The following is an 18,802-nucleotide window of genomic DNA, read 5'->3' on the forward strand; positions in this document are numbered from 1 at the left end:
AATGACTCAGTAATCCTTCCCACAGAATTTTGTTTTATTCTGAAAAAAATTGTGATGCATGTTGCAGTGTTTTTAAGATTCTTTTGCAATGAAATTGCAGGAGTAAGTTAAAATTGCAACAAAATAAGTTGCAGATTTTTTTAGTATAATTCAAAAATCAACTTGTTTCAGGGAGACTAAGACCACATTCTGTTATGAGTGTTCGGGATTAGAAAAATTCTAATTAAGTCTGCTTTATTTGTGCACTTGGGGGATCAAACTCAGTCAAAACAGCAAGAACAAAATGATAAAATATAAAAGTGCACAGAGCGTTGATGTCAGTAACCTGTGACAAAACCTGACAAAAGAAAGAAATAAAACCACAAAAAAATAATGATTAAATATTGAGTCAGTTCATCGAGACCACCATGTGTGACATTTATGTGGGGAGTTTCTATGATTGGTGGAACACATGGGAAGCTACAATGATTGGTCAGATTTGTAGAAAAGGTCATGTAGACTTCATGGAGACTGAGGAGTGCCCCTCAGCTCAGTTGGTAGAGCGTGCGCCTCACATACTGAGGCTGTCAGTCCTCTGCAGCAGCTGCTGGTTCAACTCCTGCCTGCAGTCCATGTCATCCCCTCTCTCTGTTTCCTTTCCTATCATATCGTCAGCTGTCACTGTCAAAGTAAAGGCAAAAGCCCAAAAATAATCTTCATGGAGATTGGCTGAATTTGCATGACTCATCAACATTGCAACATCCTGGAGAGTCTGATTAAACATCAAAGGTTAAAAAGTAACTAATACTCTGAGTAGTTTTTAAGAAGTACTAAAAATCTGAGCATTAAGTATTTTACAGTACACCAGTACTTTTACTTGTAATTGAGTAATATTGTAGTAATGTAACTACTTGAGTACAGATTTTCAGTGCTCTTTCTACCACTGGTTTGAATCAATCTGACAGCGTCTAATCAAGTTGCAGGAGAGAACCGTGACCTTTCATTCAACATTTGAAGTTGAACAAAGAACCATGAGTCAAGGCTTTGTTGTTTAAATGGCATCTCATTTGATTAAGAACGCTTCATGACTTGTTGGGACTCAAAACTCAAAGTTTAGGATTTAAGACTTCCTTGTGACTTGGAAAACCATGACTTTGTCCCACCTCTGATCCCTACAGCAGTGGGTGCTTCCCAGTTATCTTTAACGATTGATAATAACTGTGGGGATGGGGGGCCTCTGAAGGAGGTGTATGCCAAAACGTTTGCACACCACTGTCTTATAGTATGTGTAATATGGAGACTTATGTGTACTGAAGTGGGTGCATGTAGATGTAACTAAACACCAGGCACAATCTTTAAGTCTCAGCATTAATTTATTTAACAAAAGAATTAAATTAATTCTAACTTAACTCATTTATGAAACAATTTGGAGACTGTTTTTTTTGGAGTTTGACAGAAAAAAGTATGCAGAAAGAAAATTAAATGACTTCATACCATAATATAAGACTGTATGAGATGAATGTTGTAAAGGAACCAATGATTAATTAGAAAATTTCTTTTACGTGATCTGTGATGATTGTACAGCAATGACAAAATGACATACAATGTAATACAAATACAATACAGACATTTTTACAGCTGGTAAACATTGCTAACTGCTCGAAGTGGATACTTTGAGCTTCAGTTGGAGTAATCAGTCCTCGAGAATGAGTGGAGGGTTTGTTCACCTGTTTGTACATTCAGGAAATGACAGCTGATGATTCGCTCCACATGCTAACAGACAACACTGATTCACTGACTGAAGTGGCAGCACACAAAACATTTTATGACCTGTGTGTCTCATGAAGACAAATATGACAACCTCTAATAGTCATCAGGTGTGGAGGCACTTTGACATGATTGGACTGTTTTTTGAAGAAATAACTGCATAGGCTGAGTGAAGAAAATGGCTTCAAAGTTTGATTTCCTTACAGAAAAAGCAGGACCAAGGCCTGTGCTTGAGGACTCAGGTGAGATGAAGGCACAGATCTGTCAGTTACTGAAAGTTTCTGATGCTCAGCTGCACTCCTGATTCAAAACACAGACACATAGAAGCAATTCATTTAAGTGCCAGTGCAAAAATATTTCCTCACCTACAAGAATTTGCCTGAATGTGCCTGTAGCAGAGCTGAAACTATGACCAGTTTGAGAATTGGCATTTATGCTTAGAAGACCAACAATGCAACACTACATTATGTGTTTTTCAGAAAATGACACAGAACTCCTCTGACCATCCTTTCAGTGTTTGGCATTTCATCATGTTCTGATCTGATTAAAACAGGCTGCTCCTAAAAATATCAGTCACATGAGAGCATTCTGTGAAATGTGTTTTAAGACAGAGAACAGAAAAATGCTTGACTTTTTGAAGCTACAATTTAACATTTCTTTTAACTTTAAGATAATGGGTTTTTTATACACCATTCAAAACCTAAAACCTGCCTACAGTTCATGCTGGTCAATCTGAAATTGAAGGGCTCGTTCAACCAAAAATGAAAATTCAGTCATTATCACTTCCATTGTTTGGGAGATTCTGCAACACTGTTTTCCTGTGAAACTCCAGCAGTGTTTTGTGGACTAACAAACTAAACCTGATCTTCAATCAGCATGAGAGGGAGTAGATGATGACTGAATTTTCATTTTTGGGTGAACTATCCCTTTAATGGCAGACTGTGAAGCTGCAGCTCTCCCACCTGAGGCCTCACACTCAGCACAGGGTCCTTTGTCTTTCAGCTGAGCCACATGACAGTGTGAGTCATGTTTTACAGTTCCAGCCTAAAGGACACTTCATAACGTGCTGCTGATGTAAAACATTAGTGATTAGTTAACACTGGAATTGTGCTTTTTGTATCCAGTCCTGTGATGCTTTCATCACAACCATGAACAAGACATCACAACCAGTAACAGACTTTTACATTCACCAGGGATTTTCTCCACCAGCACTGACGTGGGAGCGGACAGCAGAACAGCAGAGGACTGAAACATGTTCAGTCAGGATATTTGCTGCACGTTCTGTGTCAGGAAGAAAAGCAACGTGACTTTCAAATGACTCACACACAGACTGTAGATTTGTGTAGTGGAGAAAAATACCATTCATTTTGGCGGATGAGGTTAATTAGTGGTCTGTGTCCTTTTTCCTCACTAAAATGGTACTTCAGTGCATTCCTAATGAATCAAACAGTCTTTAGTGACATCGTCCTACTGACGACATGGGTTAGCTGACCACTAGTAGCTTCTTTGGTCCAACATTTTTGGTTTTCAGTGGACATCTTTAATCTAACTACATGAACCTAACTGGAAATCTAAGATTTAAACATTTGATTTAGCAAAAGGATCAGTTATTCTTGACTTTGTGGTTTGATTTAAGGGTCCAGTGTGTCAGATTTAGGGGAATCTATTGGCAGTATATGTCAAAAATTCATTTTAATATTCACAAGTGTTTTCATTAGTATATAATCACCCACAAATAAGAATCATTGTGTTTCTGTTAACTTAGAATGAGCCCTTTATATCTACAGAGGGAGCGGCTCCTCTCGCCATGTTTCTACAGAAGCCCAAAAGAGACAAAAACACTGGCTCTAAGGAGGGTCTTTTGCATTTTTCACAGCCACCACAGTTTCTCCTTCATGCTTGGAGGGGTAGGCCAGTTATATTTACTTGGTTGCAATTTACAAACTCACCACCACATGCCACTAAATCCTACACACTGGTCCTTTAATGTTCATTTTAAAATAGGTTGAACCAGCAACTTCTGTCACCAGCATCAAATCACTCAGGTAGATTTTGTACATTGATTATACATTTCTGTAAAAGAGTGACACGCCAAAATACTGAATGAGTCTCAAAACATTCTCACGTATTTTAACAAAACAGTTGAAACCAGGGGAATGACCTCACCCACCTGAATATCATTTCACCTGACTGTAAGACTGAACATGTGATGCATTTTTAAGATGGAGCTTTTCTAGAGTTTACACTAGGTTTTAGATGACAGGGATGAGTACCACTCCATTTTGTTACCTTTGGTCAAAATCCAGAGATGTGGAACCTTGAGGCTCCCTCTGTAGTCCAGTGGACATTCACAGTCAACACCCAACACTCCACTGTGCATAGAGTTAAGTCATGTACCAGCCTGATAATCAAACTAATGCTTGACAGGATGATCAAGCAGATGTAGTCAATCGTTCCATAAGTTTCATGTTTACATGAAGCTGCTGTCATCTCAGATCAGACCCCCAGTCAGTCCTGTTTTTTTTTTACTGACAGCTCAGATGGATGGAGGTGCAATAATACAAGTGCCTGTAGAAATATTCACAATAAGGAGTGTGTATGTTGATTTTGTGAAAATACTAACAGATAAACTCTCCATCTGGTTCCTGCTCCTTAAATGAATGACTTAATTTTCATTTTTGGATAAACTATCCCTTTAAGCATGCTGAGTGAAGTGCTGAATGAACAACTTTAAGGGTTTGCTGTTTGAGAGTGACCCCAGCAAGTGGGGTCCTGCAGGCAGACGCCTCCCCCTCTTGTTGCTAAGGCCCAACACTGAAGTGGTACAGTGGGCACCATGTTCCCAAAACACTAACAACGCCCTTCATGGCACAGACGAGGTCAGCTGCTAACCTGCTGGATCCAACACAACCTGCACAGGTGTACTCGTCCAGGGATGTTTCAAGAGGAACTCTGTTCCTACAGACTCCTGCTGCACTTTGACTTCAGGTTTCAACAAGAAAGTCTGTTGAACGTTTCCCGTTATTCAAATCAAAGACATTTTTCTCAAAGTGTTTTCAATATAGCACACAATCTCACTGTGGAGTTCACCCATGAATACTGCACCAGTCAAAAGTTTGGACACATCTTCTCAATCAATATGTTTTCTTAATTTCTATTATTTTTCTACATGTAGGTTAATCCTGGAGACATCAAAACTATGAAATGTGGAATTATTTAATACGCAAATAATGTGAAAATAATGCAAAATATGTTTTTGCTTTTTAAGAATCTAAAATATACAAATGTGACAGCTGTCCTAACACATGTTCTGGTCATGCCCAGAATTAATAAACTTCTGGTCTTCAGTTTTTAAAAAAAATTCTGAGGTCACTGGGGATAGTTATTTCTGTGAGTGCCTGACTCAGGTGAAAAATTGGCACTTCAAGGCAATTACACATTATTTCTTTTAGTTCTCTCCTTGCTCACAGAAGAATTTTACTTCTCTGAAAGTCGTCCCTCAACCCTTTTTAAATTCATCTAGTAATTGTTATTTTAATTAATTCTATCTTGTTTATTGTTATTTATTATTTATCTGTAAGACTCTGTGCAATTTCCTTTTTCTGGTCTGATATTGATTCATAAAATCCAAAAATTGATCTTTTAATATCTGTCTTTTCTCCTGCAGATGTGTGGGAGAGTCTACAGCCTGCCTGTTGTTCAGGTCATGTTTAATAAAAACTACATGATTAATGTAACTAATTTGGGGTCAATTCTTAATGTAAACATTGAACTGATACCCAGCCCTATCTTTGATATTTTAGATTCTACAGCAGCCATCTTTTGCTTTTGATGACAGCTGTGCACACTGTTGCTATCTGAACCAAACACTGTGAGAAACGTGTACAAACTTTTGATTGCTTCTGTATATTTTCAAATGCATCTGATGAGAACATCTGTTGCCAGTGAGAGCAGATGGATCCACTGTTCTATCTGCTGCCACTCTCCAGCTTGGTGCACAGGGAGGAGGCAGAGGGGGAGCTGAGGGCTGAGTCAGCTGGACAACAGAAAAGGGAAAGTTCATCAGATCGAGCTGCCTGGAATCAAAGTGCCACAAGGGTCACCGTCACTAAACGTTCTTTGCACCATGTGACGGCTGTGCCAGTACCAAATACAGCCACTCAGATTTGAGGATCCTTCCACACAGTCACACAGGCCATTACAGTACATACACAATGTGATACCCACTCAACTGATTACCCAAGTGCCATTTCTAAATACGGTAAAAAAAAAAAAAAAAAACATTACACATAAATACAATACTAATGTCAGATGTCTTAAAGTAATAAGTAGTAATAAAAATTAAGTAGTGCAATAAATGCAACATAAAGGTAGCCAATACATTTGGTCCAATGGAGATCACCAGCCTCAACAACACTGTACAGGAGAGTTTACACCTGTCTGACACCTGTCCAGGTAACTAGCTGCTTCTCTTACAGCTACACCCTTGTAAAAAGGCCAGGTTGCTCATCATTCATCATTTGCCTGCATGTTGGAAAGGAAACAGATGCTACATGCTAAGCAAACGTTCACAAATGTGCTGAAATGCTGTTGGTACTGCAGTTAGTAATGTGGTTACTATTAGTCTGTACACACAGTAACAATGACACTAACCCCCCTCCCCCCAGGTCAACAAGTAGTGCATTTAAACAAAGCCTTAGTCAGCAACCCAGAGAGTCACATGACAGGAACAAGAGGAGGAATCCTTCACCTGAAATGAAAACATTAAAATACATTTGTCTATATGGATGTGTATACTTACTATGTTGAATTTGAACATTTGGCTTTCAGCTTTGCCCACTCCTTTAGTTTCCTTCTCAATAATGCGTCAACTTTCATAAAGCAAACTGTACATCTTGATTGATTTGAACATAACTTCAAACATCAGTCGCCAGAGCACAATCCATCATCATTACTGTGAAGTAGAAAGCGCTGAAGACAAAGGTTGCATCAGAAAAATAAATATGAGGCTCTGAACTTTGACATGTTTAAGTTCCAGTCACCACTTCATATAAGACACGCATTGAGGAAAACTGCAAAAGCTGAGATGAGACAGAAGGCCATCACACATCTGTTTTCTGCTTCTGATATCTGACTGTTCCTCAGGTGATGTGGACAGCGACTCAGTGAAGGAATAAAGGAAATGTCTCATGGATGCACATGTAAACATATGAGCATGAAGATGTCTCTTGGTGTGGGTCAGTCAAACACAGATGAAGCTGCAGGTTTGGACCATGACCTTGGATGACTGACATGTCTGGCTGATGGAGCTGCTCATCCAATCATTTGTTTGGATGATGTTTTTTGTGGGGGGTGGGGGTCAGATGAGGATCTCCACCATGTCGTTGTCCACTTCCTGTTGGGTGAGCGGGGCTGGAGGAGGGGCTGGTAGCTGTGGGTGGGACTGGACAGGGAGCCTGCGCTCCAGAGTGCTGCTATGAAACACTGGAACATCTGTGCAGAGAGAACACAGAACATCACATATGATGAGTCAGCATTTCTGATGATCCAAAACTCTCATCTCATATGAAGAACCTGTATCCGTTCTACAGCGCAGTAAAAAACTAATCATTCATGACTGAAATGTTCCGCCTAGTCCTGCCTTACTTTGCTCTGATTGGCTCTGAGCTTCAGTGTAGACTGGCTCTTGGGAGAAATTTAGCAGGACTTTCACTCAGAATACTGGTCTTTGTGTCCCGTGTGAAGTTAGCTAACTTTTTTTAAAAATAAAAGTATTAGGCTCTTCTGTTGAGGACACACTGGAATCAATTGCTAAACCCACTATTGGAAGAGGTGTAAGACTCCGACTACATACTGTGGGTCACCTCCCTGCTCACACTGACATGTCTCACCTGCGAGGCGGTCGGGGATGTAGACGGGGCTGGGGCTGGACAGGCGGGCGGGCAGCGTCATGCTCTGCAGGGCCGGAGTGCTGGGCTTGCTGGTGTCCTGACTTGGGCCCTTGTCGGTCTGCGTGCAGCTGTCCCTGCTGCCTGTCTTTGAGTGGCCTGCGGTCATCGGGGTGGAGGGAAGTACCGGGGAGGGGGACGATGAGATGGATTCCGTCCTGAGAGACTCTGTACGAAACTCAGGACCCAGCAGGACCCCTAAAGAAACATGAAGAACAATGGTTAGATGGAAACACGTGACAGCAACAGATCGGATGTTGTTCCTGCCATGGTAAACACTGTGAGCGAGTTCTTACCCAGACTACCCTTCCAGCTTGTGTCCTTGCGTTCTTCAGTGATGGGCGAGCTGCTGAGTCCCAGACTGTGAGACAGCAGTCCAGAGCCACCGGAGCCTGTATTGGAGATGGACATCAGGGACTTGGAGGGCCTCATGGCAGATGGGGCATCTGACTTGATGGGCTCCTTCCTGGAGCGCTGGTGAAGAACTTTGATCATAGCGTCCTTCTCTATGATCTGTGCATGGAGGTTCTTTATCCTGGATCAGGCAGGACAAGAGAGAGGACAAACATGGACCCCCAGTTACTGCAGGACAGTGAGACCCCACACAGTCATCTTGTTCTCACCCAGTGCCCACTTTGTGTAAGTTGCACCCATCTGTGCGTCCATGGATGTGTTGATCTTCAGATAAAAATACAGTGAAAGTGTCTGGAGTAAAGCAGTCGAATAAATCCTGAGCTGCAGGGCCTGTTTTAACTGTGATCTGCACATCACTACCAGTGGGTCAACTGGTGAATCTGTTATTAAACATCAGTGCACTAGAGGCAGGGCCTCTAAGAGTCTTAAAGGGAATGGTAGATGAAATTCTAATTGTGTTACACTCAAAACACCTTACTTTGCACCCAGATTATGTACTGTCTAACTTGTAAAAGTGGAATTGGAAATGCACTAAATGCATTTGCTCCATGTACTATAGACTGTCTAAATAGGGCCAAAGTCAAACAGCCGTCCATCTAAAAGCTCACTGAATTGCTACATATAGATTAACTGATGTCCTATGTGTTTGCCTCTGGAGAGAGTGGAAACAAAGAAACTGTTCTCCAGACACACAGGAGAATCTAAAGCCCTGACCTGAACACAAAAACACATCCTGAGAGTTGTCTTTTGACTCTATGCATTTATATATTTACATGTCCAGATCTCAGGGAGGCTGCATGTAGGTGCACAGTCCTTTACCTGCTCTCCATGTCCAAACAGCGCCGGTTGGCCATGAGAATCTCCTCTTCTTCCTTTTGGATTCGAGCCTCCACTGATGTGTCGTAGCTGCTGCTGGGAGAGTGGCTGATCACAGCTGCAGACGTGTCCCTGCAGAACAGGATGTGTCCTCTCATAGATTACAACAGGGTTCAAATACAGCTCATACACAGCACTGCACACTCAATCTCATCCTGGGAGGGGTGTTCACACCAGGCCATTCACAGTGCTTCAAACTATGTTAAATAAAACAATAATACCATTAACAGGACTAGAATGCCATTCAGGCCATTCTAGTGATTCTGGTGAGCATGATCCAAATTCCAGTCCAATGGAGGAAGTATTCAGATCTTTTACTTATAGGAACAATATTCAGGCCACAAAAGAGGTGTTGCTATCCTTATATCAAATGCAACTGCTTATGAACACATGTCAGAGACTGTAGATGAAGGAGGAAGATTTATTAAGATCACTGGGAGAATAGAGGGGTCTATAATAACTTTACTGCATGTTTATGTTCCACCGGGAGGTGACTGGTTATTGTACAGACATGTCTTTGACTTAATGGTTAATTCTCAGGGAGTGATAATATGCAGGGGGGATTTTAACATCAGGCTGAACCCGATGCTAGATTCTTCAAGAGCAACTATACAGAATCGATCTCTGACCAGGAAACTGAGAGCACTGGTGGGGGAGTTGGGCATCATAGATGTGTGGAGAGAATTACATCCGACTAGTAGAGATTATACACACTATTTCTTCCCGCATTCAGTTCACTCAAGGTTGGATTACTTTTTTATCTTCAGCTCGGAGAAATTTAGGATTAAAGATTGTAATATTGCAACAATTGACCTGTCAGACCATAGCCCTATTTCTATGTCATTAGCTCTAGGAAGGAAAATAAAGAAAACTGTATGGAGGCTGAATTCGACCAAACTCAATGACTCAAAATTATTGGAGAAGCTAAAGGAGGACATTAGAGATCACCTTGACCTTAATGACTCAGGGGAAGTATCACCAGTAATTTTGTGGGACACACTAAAGGCAAAAGGACAAAAATTAGCAGACCTACAGGGGAGATTAAAAAAGCTACAATTAGCTGACAGTAATAAAATAAAGTCTAATTTGAAACAGGAAATTAAAAAATTGCAAGGCAATTGCAATTACTGTAAAAGAATTGACTTTAGCCATTTCTAAACTGAACTGGTAAGTCTTCAGGCTCTGATGGCTTCACTTCAGAGTGGTATAAGGTCTTGAAGCCACAACTATCACCATTACTACTTAACACGTTTAACTGGGTTTTACAGAAAGGAGAACTTCCACCCTCTTGGAGGGAAGCAATTATATCAGTCATTCGCAAAGAGCAAAAAGACAAACAAGTATGTGGTAACTATCAGCCTGTCAGTGTTCTCAATGTTGATTACAAGTTGTTTACGTCTATCTTAGCCCGCAGACTAGAAACACTCTTACCCAATCTCATCCATTTAGATCAAACAGGATTTATCCGACACAGACAGACTCTGGACAATATAAGAAGAACTTTACATATACTAGAACAAATAAAGAAGGACAAGACAAATGCAGTGATGGTAGGTTTAGACGCAGAGAAAGCCTTTGACTCCGTTAGATGGTTATTTTTATATAAGGTCATGGGAAAATTCGACTTCCAGGATAAGTTTATAAGAATTATTCAGACCCTTTATGATAAACCTACGGCACGGATTAAAGTTAACGGGGACCTTTCCAACTCTTTTATTTTGGAGAAGGGAACGAGGAAGGGCTGCCCATTATCCCACCTCCTTTTTGCTTTATTTATTGAACCCCTAGGACAATTAATGAGACAGAGTGATGCTATTGGAGGTGTTGAAGTGGAGGGGATTGAACAGAGGGCAATGCTTTTTGCGGATGATGTTTTAGTTATTCTGAGGGAGCCAGAGAAATCCTTCTCAGGTTTGATGACACTGTTGACCGATTATGGAAACCTATCAGGGTACAAGCTCAATGTATCAAAGACACAGGTGATGACTTTAAACTTCACTGCTCCAAAGAGCTTACAAGACAAATATAACCTTGACTGGGGAGCTGAATCATTAAAATACCTAGAAATAATGCAAACAAAAGACCTTTCAAAATTGTCACAAGCAAATTATGGGCCCTTATCGCAGAAGATAAAATCAGACCTACACCGATGGAATCTCATCCCCTTTCTAAATCTAAATTCAAGGATTAGCGCGATCAAAATGAACACTCTCCCAAAGCTATTATATATTTTTCGGACTTTACCAATGAAAATAAATGACAACCAATTCAGAGAATTGGATAAATGGATTTCCAAATTTATCTGGCAAGGAAAGAAACCCAGAATTCGATTTAATATTCTACAGTTGAGAAAAGAAAGAGGAGGAGTGGCACTCCCTTGTTTAAAAAAATATTTTTATGCCTCACAGCTAACCCCTTTACTGTATTGGTGCAACAGTGAATATAAAGCCAGATGGAAGGAACTAGAATCTGAAATCAGTTTAAATTTCCCTCTGCAGGCTGTAATTGCAGATAGAGGTTTGATGGCTCAATTGGAAGAGAGGAACAACCCCTGGATCAATTTTACGCTGAAGATATGGCAAAAAGTGATTAAATCATATGAAATATAACATGCTCAGGCTCTTTAGATGGTGTGCTTATGATACAGAATTAATCCCTAATAGAGGAGACAAAAGATTTGAATCCTGGATACAGAAAGGACTTACAACTTATCTTTCATTTACACACAAAAACACAATATGGAGTTTTCAATATTTACAGGATGAACATGGCCTAGAGCAGAGGGATTTCTTCAGATACCTCCAATTGCACCATCATCTTAATCAGAAGTGCAGACCTGCTGATTTTTCAAAAGCAGAATCTGAGTTCTTCAGGATTTTAAAGTCGGCCCTTGTTTCGATTCCCTCCAAATCAATTTCTAAGCTGTACAATGCTCTATTTCTGGCCCAAAATGAAAACACTCTGTATATCAAGGAAAAATGGGAAAAAGAAGCAGGAGTAGGGATTTTGGAGGAGGCTTGGGGGGAGATATGCAGCTTTCAGTGGTCCTCAACTAACTCTATGGAGTGGAGGGAGCACTGCTGGAAAAACATAGTAAGATTTTTTAAGACCCCACACCAGGAAAAATATAATACTAAAAGTTCTATATGTTGGAGACAATGTGGGTCAGTGGAGGCAAACCATTCACACATATTCTGGGCATGCCCTAAACTGAGTTCATACTGGGGGAATCCATAAAATATTGTGCACGGTATTCAAAATTCATCTACCCATGAATATAGAGATGCTTTATTTGGGCCATGTTGTGTGTCTGAAACAGAGGAGGGATACAAAGCTGCTGCAGGCTCTTTTGGCTGCAAGTAAAAAATCAATTACCAGAAAGTGGCTAAGTACAACACCACATACAGTGGAAGATTGGCAGGGTGTAATTTTGGAAATATTTAAGATGGAGAAACTGACTTACTCTTTGAAGGCTCAAAAAGACAAATTCTACCAAATTTGGTACAAATGGATTGAATTCATAACCCCAATGAGAGCAGACTTTGTATAACTCCATTAATGTTTCAAACTCCTTTCTCCTTTCATTGAGAAAAATATAGAAATGTAAGCTCCCTTCAGGTTGGTTGTACATAGTTACCATTCCTGGGAATAAGAGTTGGCCATGTGTATGAAAATGGTGCACCCGATGGCTGACAGAGTAAGGTAGAAGTTCATAGCGTTTTATGATTACTTGTTGTTATGTGGGAGAACACAGATGAGCAAGATTGAAGTTATTAAGATGAATAGTTTATGAGATTGACTCGAATTTTCATCTTTGGAAGTGAAGGACTGATAGGTGACTAATGATTGAGTTTCAGCACAGGAGGACTGCGACTTTCAGTTTTTTTTTTGGGGGGGGTGGGGTTGTACATATGCAGAGGACTGTAAGAAGGAAAACTGGAAAAGAGTTATGAAACTTGTAAAATATTTGTAAGCAAAATTGATGTCTTTTCCAAATAAAAAGATAATTACAAAAAAAATTAAAGGATCAATATGTAGCATTGCACACTCAAAATGAGTACTGCAGTCCAAATAGTGAGTTGGAGCCATTATTTAATAGGCTAAAATCCTATTTAATATACCATCTATGGGTGAAGTGAGTTGTTTCCCCCAACCTCCTCCTCTCCAGACTAAGGGAAGCTCTGCAGGCTGCAAAAATGCTGCAGGAGTGCTGGACATTGTGAATTTACAATAACAAGCAAGGACGACTTCTCCACTGTAAGTTGATCAGCTGTTTGTAACTGTCAGTTGCCTGTCAAACTAAAGTTTAGCCTGTTATTCTGAAAACCAAAGCCCACTGCTCTGAAATGACTCACTCAGTTCAGTTACTGCCTGCCAGACTATTAACATGTCAATTTAAACGTTAAAATGTATCTAAGCCTTCTAAAAGATTATTAATGATTTCTTTCAGCATAAATTTGAACTGTAGTTAACCTGAGACAGACATACAAAAACCTTCCAGCCTGGAATAAAAGTTTCAAAAGGGGGACACAGTGGCTTGTTTCCTTGATTTGTGATGACATTTCATGGTCAATTTATTATTTTAGCAGTAAATATATTACAGATTTCTCCTTCAGGCAAAAGTGCTACTAACACACTGTAAAAATACTGTGTTACAAGTTAAAGTCCTACACTGAAAATGCTTAAGTAATACTTCAGTAACGGTATGTGTGTATAATCAGGAAAATGTACTTCAAAGTATTAAAAGTAAAAATAGTCCCCTGTGTTATATTATTACATCTTGTCTCGGTAAATGTGATTGTGACTCCTGCATTCATGTAAAAGCAGAGTTTTACTGCTGGAGTGGGTTTGAACTATTTTGTATTGGACTGCAACGAATGATTATTTTCATTTTTCATTTAAGCTGGAATCATGAAATGTTCAAGAAATCACAAGAAATTATCTGAACAATCAATACAGTTAATTCATTTTCTGCCTAAATATTTCAGCTGCACTTATACACTTTCACTTTAACTAATTAATAACTAAAGCTGTCAAATAAATGTATAATAAAAGTACAATATTTCTGCCTGAGAGCATGAGTACAAAGTACCATGAAAAGAATACACTCAAGTTAAGTAAAAATACCTTACATTTATACTTATGAACCGTACTTGAGTGAATGTACTTGGATACATTCCACCACAGCCATCTGACTGCAAAAATCCTCAGCAACCAGAACAAGAAGCAGAGAATAATTTGCCACTGTTGACAATGCAACATGAGCTTTTCACCGTTTGACAGACATCAGTATCTGAAACATAAAATATCAGGAACTCTTTGCTCATGTACCTCTGAGTGGCAACAGAGGCGGCGGCATCCAGGGCAAACTGCCTCATCACGCTCTCCTCCAGGTACTTCTGCTCCCACTTGGTCATGTCGGCTTCCAGAGCCAGGATTCGCTCCTCCTTCTCCCTCAGGTGCTCCATGAGTGCTGTGGCGTTGTACTCTGATGGAACCGCCCCGCTGCTCTGAGAGCTGCCCTGACGCTGGGACGGACACAGGAGACAAGCAGAGAAGGACACAGGAATAGGATTCTGTCATTTATATTGCTGCCTCTCACCGTGTCACCTCCCTAAAGTGGTCATTTTATGTGATGGCAACATTTAATAGGGGAAGAAAGCTGGACTCAAGAAGGCTCCCACTAAAACAAATAATTCAAACAGTGTTTTTTGACAGACAGGCTGGTGCGTGGTGTGTTACCTGCTGCATGCGGAGCGACTCCAGCTCTCTCTCCAGTCTCGTACGCAGGCGATGCTCCAGTTGTTCTCTCTTCTCACAGGCCGCCTGCAGCTGAGCCAGAGCCTGCTGCATCCTCTCCACCTTCTCCACATAAACCTGCTTCTTCTTCAGCTGCACACACAGACGGCACCATGGTTAGTGGCCACTCTGCTGTGCTGAATCACCTCCACACAGAATCCTACTGTCTGTGAGCTTATCTGCTGCACACAAAGTAGTCAGAAGGAGTCCAGTGGCCTCATTTATGAAAACGTTTTTAGTTTTAAGATCATTTTCGACACTGTGCTGTATTCAATTCATAAAAGCTACTGTGCAAATCTTTCTAATGCATGTTCTGAGGATAAAATTTGTATAAATCTCAAGCTAACTGAAAACTGACAGCGAATCAATGATTTCCTCCTATATAATGTAGCTGAAATGAAGAGGCCATGTAAAAAAACAGAAAAGCAAACTTTTTAGAAAACCAGATTACAATGATGGTTGAGGAGACTGACACCAGACAACATGTATTATTCAGTGGACTAAACAGTAGGTTGATAGACACATCACTTGCAATTAATTCTTCACACTTTTAATTAACAAATCCTATGAAATTACTCATAAAGCTGATGCAAAGTTCACCTTTGGCTGCAATACTTTAACATAACCATCAAGAGTAGTCTAGACTTTGCCTAGAGATATGATCATTTCCACACCAACACACAGTTTTATAAATAACTATTTATACTTGGTTTTCTGCATAAAGCATTCTTGAGATTAAAACTGATCCAAAGTCCATTTTATAAATACATCCCCTGGACTGAGAAACCTCAAATGCTTTCTTAGTCGTAGTTTTTCAGTAGTGTTTGCTGTGCTGTTTGTTGGTCTGTTTGTTAGCACAATTACTGAAAAAATGCAGGCCTGATTTTCATGAAATTTGGTTAAATGGTTTAGTGTGATCCAACAAAGAACCCATAACATTTTGGAGCTTATCGAATCATGGGGTGGATACAAGAATCATTTTTTACATTTGATAAATTTACAAGATAGGGCATTAAGCCTCCAGAAAATAAATTACATCTTAAAATCCACTAGATGGCAGTAAATAGTGACAAAACAGCCAGTTGTAGGACTATGATGACTCCACATCATAATCCACATTGACAGGTAGCAGTAATCCTCTGGTTCAGCCTCCACATGTAGCTGCTCAAATTTTACACAGAAAGCAGAAGATATAGAGCACTTAGGCACAGTGGTTTCATGGGAGAAGAACAACAACAACAACAACAACAACAACAACAACACTGCCACAACTGTACCTTTTTTTTTTCTGAAACGGTAAAATTCTAATCTTCCTCACATCCAAATGTACAATGTCTGCAATAAATTCTGGGAGAGACAATAAAGGAAATCTTCCAACTTCATGCTTCACAAGAACAAGCAATAGTATTGAGTGTGAAGTCTGCACTTGCAGATTTGCAGATCATAGAAGAAGAATGGACAGTTGGCCTCAGTGGAGGTCAGCGCTCTCTGAGTGCCTTTCCAGTTGTCAACTTTGATCTGTTTTATTGACCAAATCTGGCCAAAAACATGACAGCAAATACCCAGAGACATTCTGTTAAAAGAGCACCAAGAAATCCCATGTTACCATCTTCATCTTTTTAGAAGTCTTTGCATAAGAGATAAAATTACTTATGTTTCTGAAGTTTTAGTTTTACATGAGTAAAATTTCTGTTTTTTTATTCAGCAGACACATAGAGCTGTACTTCAGTCTGTGCATATTGTTGGCAAACTAAACATTTGCAGACTAGAGCTGATATCTGTTTCACACAGACACACTATTCTGCTGCATGTCTGTTAACACACATCCGAAAACAAAACTAAGTTCTGAAAATTGGAGAGCTCCATGTTTAATTGGCTGCATTTTCCTGTATAAAACATGGCTGTGTTTATTTATAACTGACTATGACTGACTGTCCTTATTCACCTTTTGGTTTGATCTGCATTTATTGGGTCTGGGCAATAAAACAATAGTGATGCATATCAGTGAAAGCATGTTCATCAATAGCAATAAGAAAACTGTTCAATAAAATGGTCAATAAATGCAAACCACAATGAAAGCACTGGTTCATAAACAGCCAATCATCATTTGATAGTAGTGTGTTCTACAAGTGACGAGTAAACAGCCAATCATTTAACAGCTGCACTGTTCAGTTGCACCATCAACATGTGATGCACTAACAGAAACAGTGTGGAGAGAGAAATGAGTGCAGATGGTGAAGAAACTACTAAAAAATGAAAGGTCAGCTTATCTGTATGGCAGCTTTGTGTTTTGTGTTTTTAACGTCTATTATCTGTGTGCCTTGATAAATAAAGTATTCAAAGTAAGGTGGTTAAATTCAATGTTTCTTCTACTGGTCTTTTAGACATTAAAAATAATCATTAATTATTGATATCAGCTGACATAAAACTATATGCATCATGACAATTTTCAGCTGTATCGGCCAGCCTCAGGTTTTATTTTTATTTATTTATGAATAAGTACAATGAGTGCTGTGGCGTTGTCACTGAAGTTAACTGTTTAAAATGCCCAGTTGTGTTTACTGGTGCTTTCATTTCTTATGTAAATTATTATGCCTCAATATCAAAACTTTTAACCTCTTTTTAATTCACTTATCTGACACCTATTTCACTTTCTGGTCCTGAGTTGGAGGATCTGCCTTACTGACATGAGGTTTTTCCAGGTGCATTAACACAGCATCATTACACTGCTGAGTGTTCAAACAAACACAAATTTGTTGGACAGATTACAGCACAAGTCTCCACCTGCTCTGAACTGAAGCCTTACTGCTGCTCAGTAGACTGACTCAGATGGAAGTGACTCTGGAAGAGCAGGAACCGAGAGGAGAGGAGAGGAGAGGAGAGGAGAGGAGAGGAGAGGAGAGGAGAGGAGAGGAGAGGAGAGGAGAGGAGAGGAGAGGAGGCAGGCTGAGGGCCAAACTCTGCAGAGAGCAGGACGGAGCGAGAGAAAAGCTCACAGCTCTTTTGTTCTGACAACAAGCAGGCGTTGTGTATCAGAGGCTAGCTTTGGCCCGGCTCCGGACCATTTCCTGTCCTTTACGGGACCCCCGCCCCCACTCCCACTCCCCTCCCCCACCCCAACACCTCCTGGATCCTGGCCAAACCAGAGCCAGGTTGGAGGGATGCCAGGTGAAAAGAGAGTGAAGGTTGAGAGACAGAGGAAGATGCTGAGGTAAAGGATGGATAGGGAGAGGAAACAGAAGATGAAAGAAAGAAGAAAAGGATGGAGAAAGAGTCAAGAGGAGGGCAGAAAGAGGAATGAAAATGGAAGAAAAGTAAAAAAGAAGGAAGAGAAAACACAGCAGCAGAGGCAAGCTCACTGAACTCAGATAGGACCCTGGTAACCACGGTGATCACCTCAACTGCAAGCATGTGAAAAAGAAAACAGGAAGAGTTTCATCTGTGAGGGAGCACATTTTCTCTCTCTCTCTCTCTCTCTCTCTCTCTCTCTCTCCCTCTCTCCCTCTCTCCCTCTCTCCCTCTCTCTCTCCCTCTTTCAGCTTCACTTCTACTGGACAGTTTGGCTCGTGTCTTAGTTTGCAGCCATTTGGCGAATTAGGTAGATATTATCACATGAAAGTGAAGAAGGGAAGAGCCACGTCCCAAAGACTCTGTACCCTGTGATTCACTCTGCAGCCACCAGAGGACATGACAATATCCAGAGAAACAGACAGCTCAGCAGACCTGTGAGAGACTCTGGTGTCAGATAGCAGGCAGAATACTGGGAGCAGATTTTCCACCAAAGTCAAACATCGGTAACCAGGAGACACGAGCTGCTCGCCAACAATCCAAACAAACAACAAAGTGACCTGATTTTACATTTTCTTCACACAGCAGGCAAGCGTGCCTCAGTCCTCACACATCTGAAAATCAGAAACAAATGAGAAGCCAAAGCCTCTTTACACAGTAGAGCAGTGTGTGTGTGTTTACATGCACAGATACGTTCTACTTCTGCTTGTGAAGGTGTGTGAAGACAAGGT

At 40.4% G+C, this 18,802-nt stretch overlaps 1 protein-coding gene across 1 annotated transcript in view; it reads right to left on the reverse strand.

The window, feature by feature from the left end:
- Positions 1-5,635: 5,635 nt before the first annotated feature.
- Positions 5,636-18,802, reverse strand: part of amot (angiomotin) — a 64,139-nt gene continuing 50,972 nt past the window's right edge. The window contains exons 10-15 of the mRNA XM_084730417.1: positions 14,727-14,876; positions 14,316-14,512; positions 8,928-9,056; positions 7,991-8,229; positions 7,638-7,892; positions 5,636-7,239 (exon numbers count right to left, since the gene is read on the reverse strand). Of these exons, the coding sequence (XP_084586543.1) occupies positions 7,106-7,239; positions 7,638-7,892; positions 7,991-8,229; positions 8,928-9,056; positions 14,316-14,512; positions 14,727-14,876 (1,104 nt within the window). The 3' untranslated portion in view covers positions 5,636-7,105. The remainder of the gene's footprint in view (positions 7,240-7,637; positions 7,893-7,990; positions 8,230-8,927; positions 9,057-14,315; positions 14,513-14,726; positions 14,877-18,802) is intronic.

Source organism: Lutjanus erythropterus, chromosome 11, assembly GCF_056507025.1.
Source record: "Lutjanus erythropterus isolate fLutEry1 chromosome 11, fLutEry1.hap2, whole genome shotgun sequence".
Lineage (NCBI taxonomy): Eukaryota > Metazoa > Chordata > Actinopteri > Lutjaniformes > Lutjanidae > Lutjanus > Lutjanus erythropterus.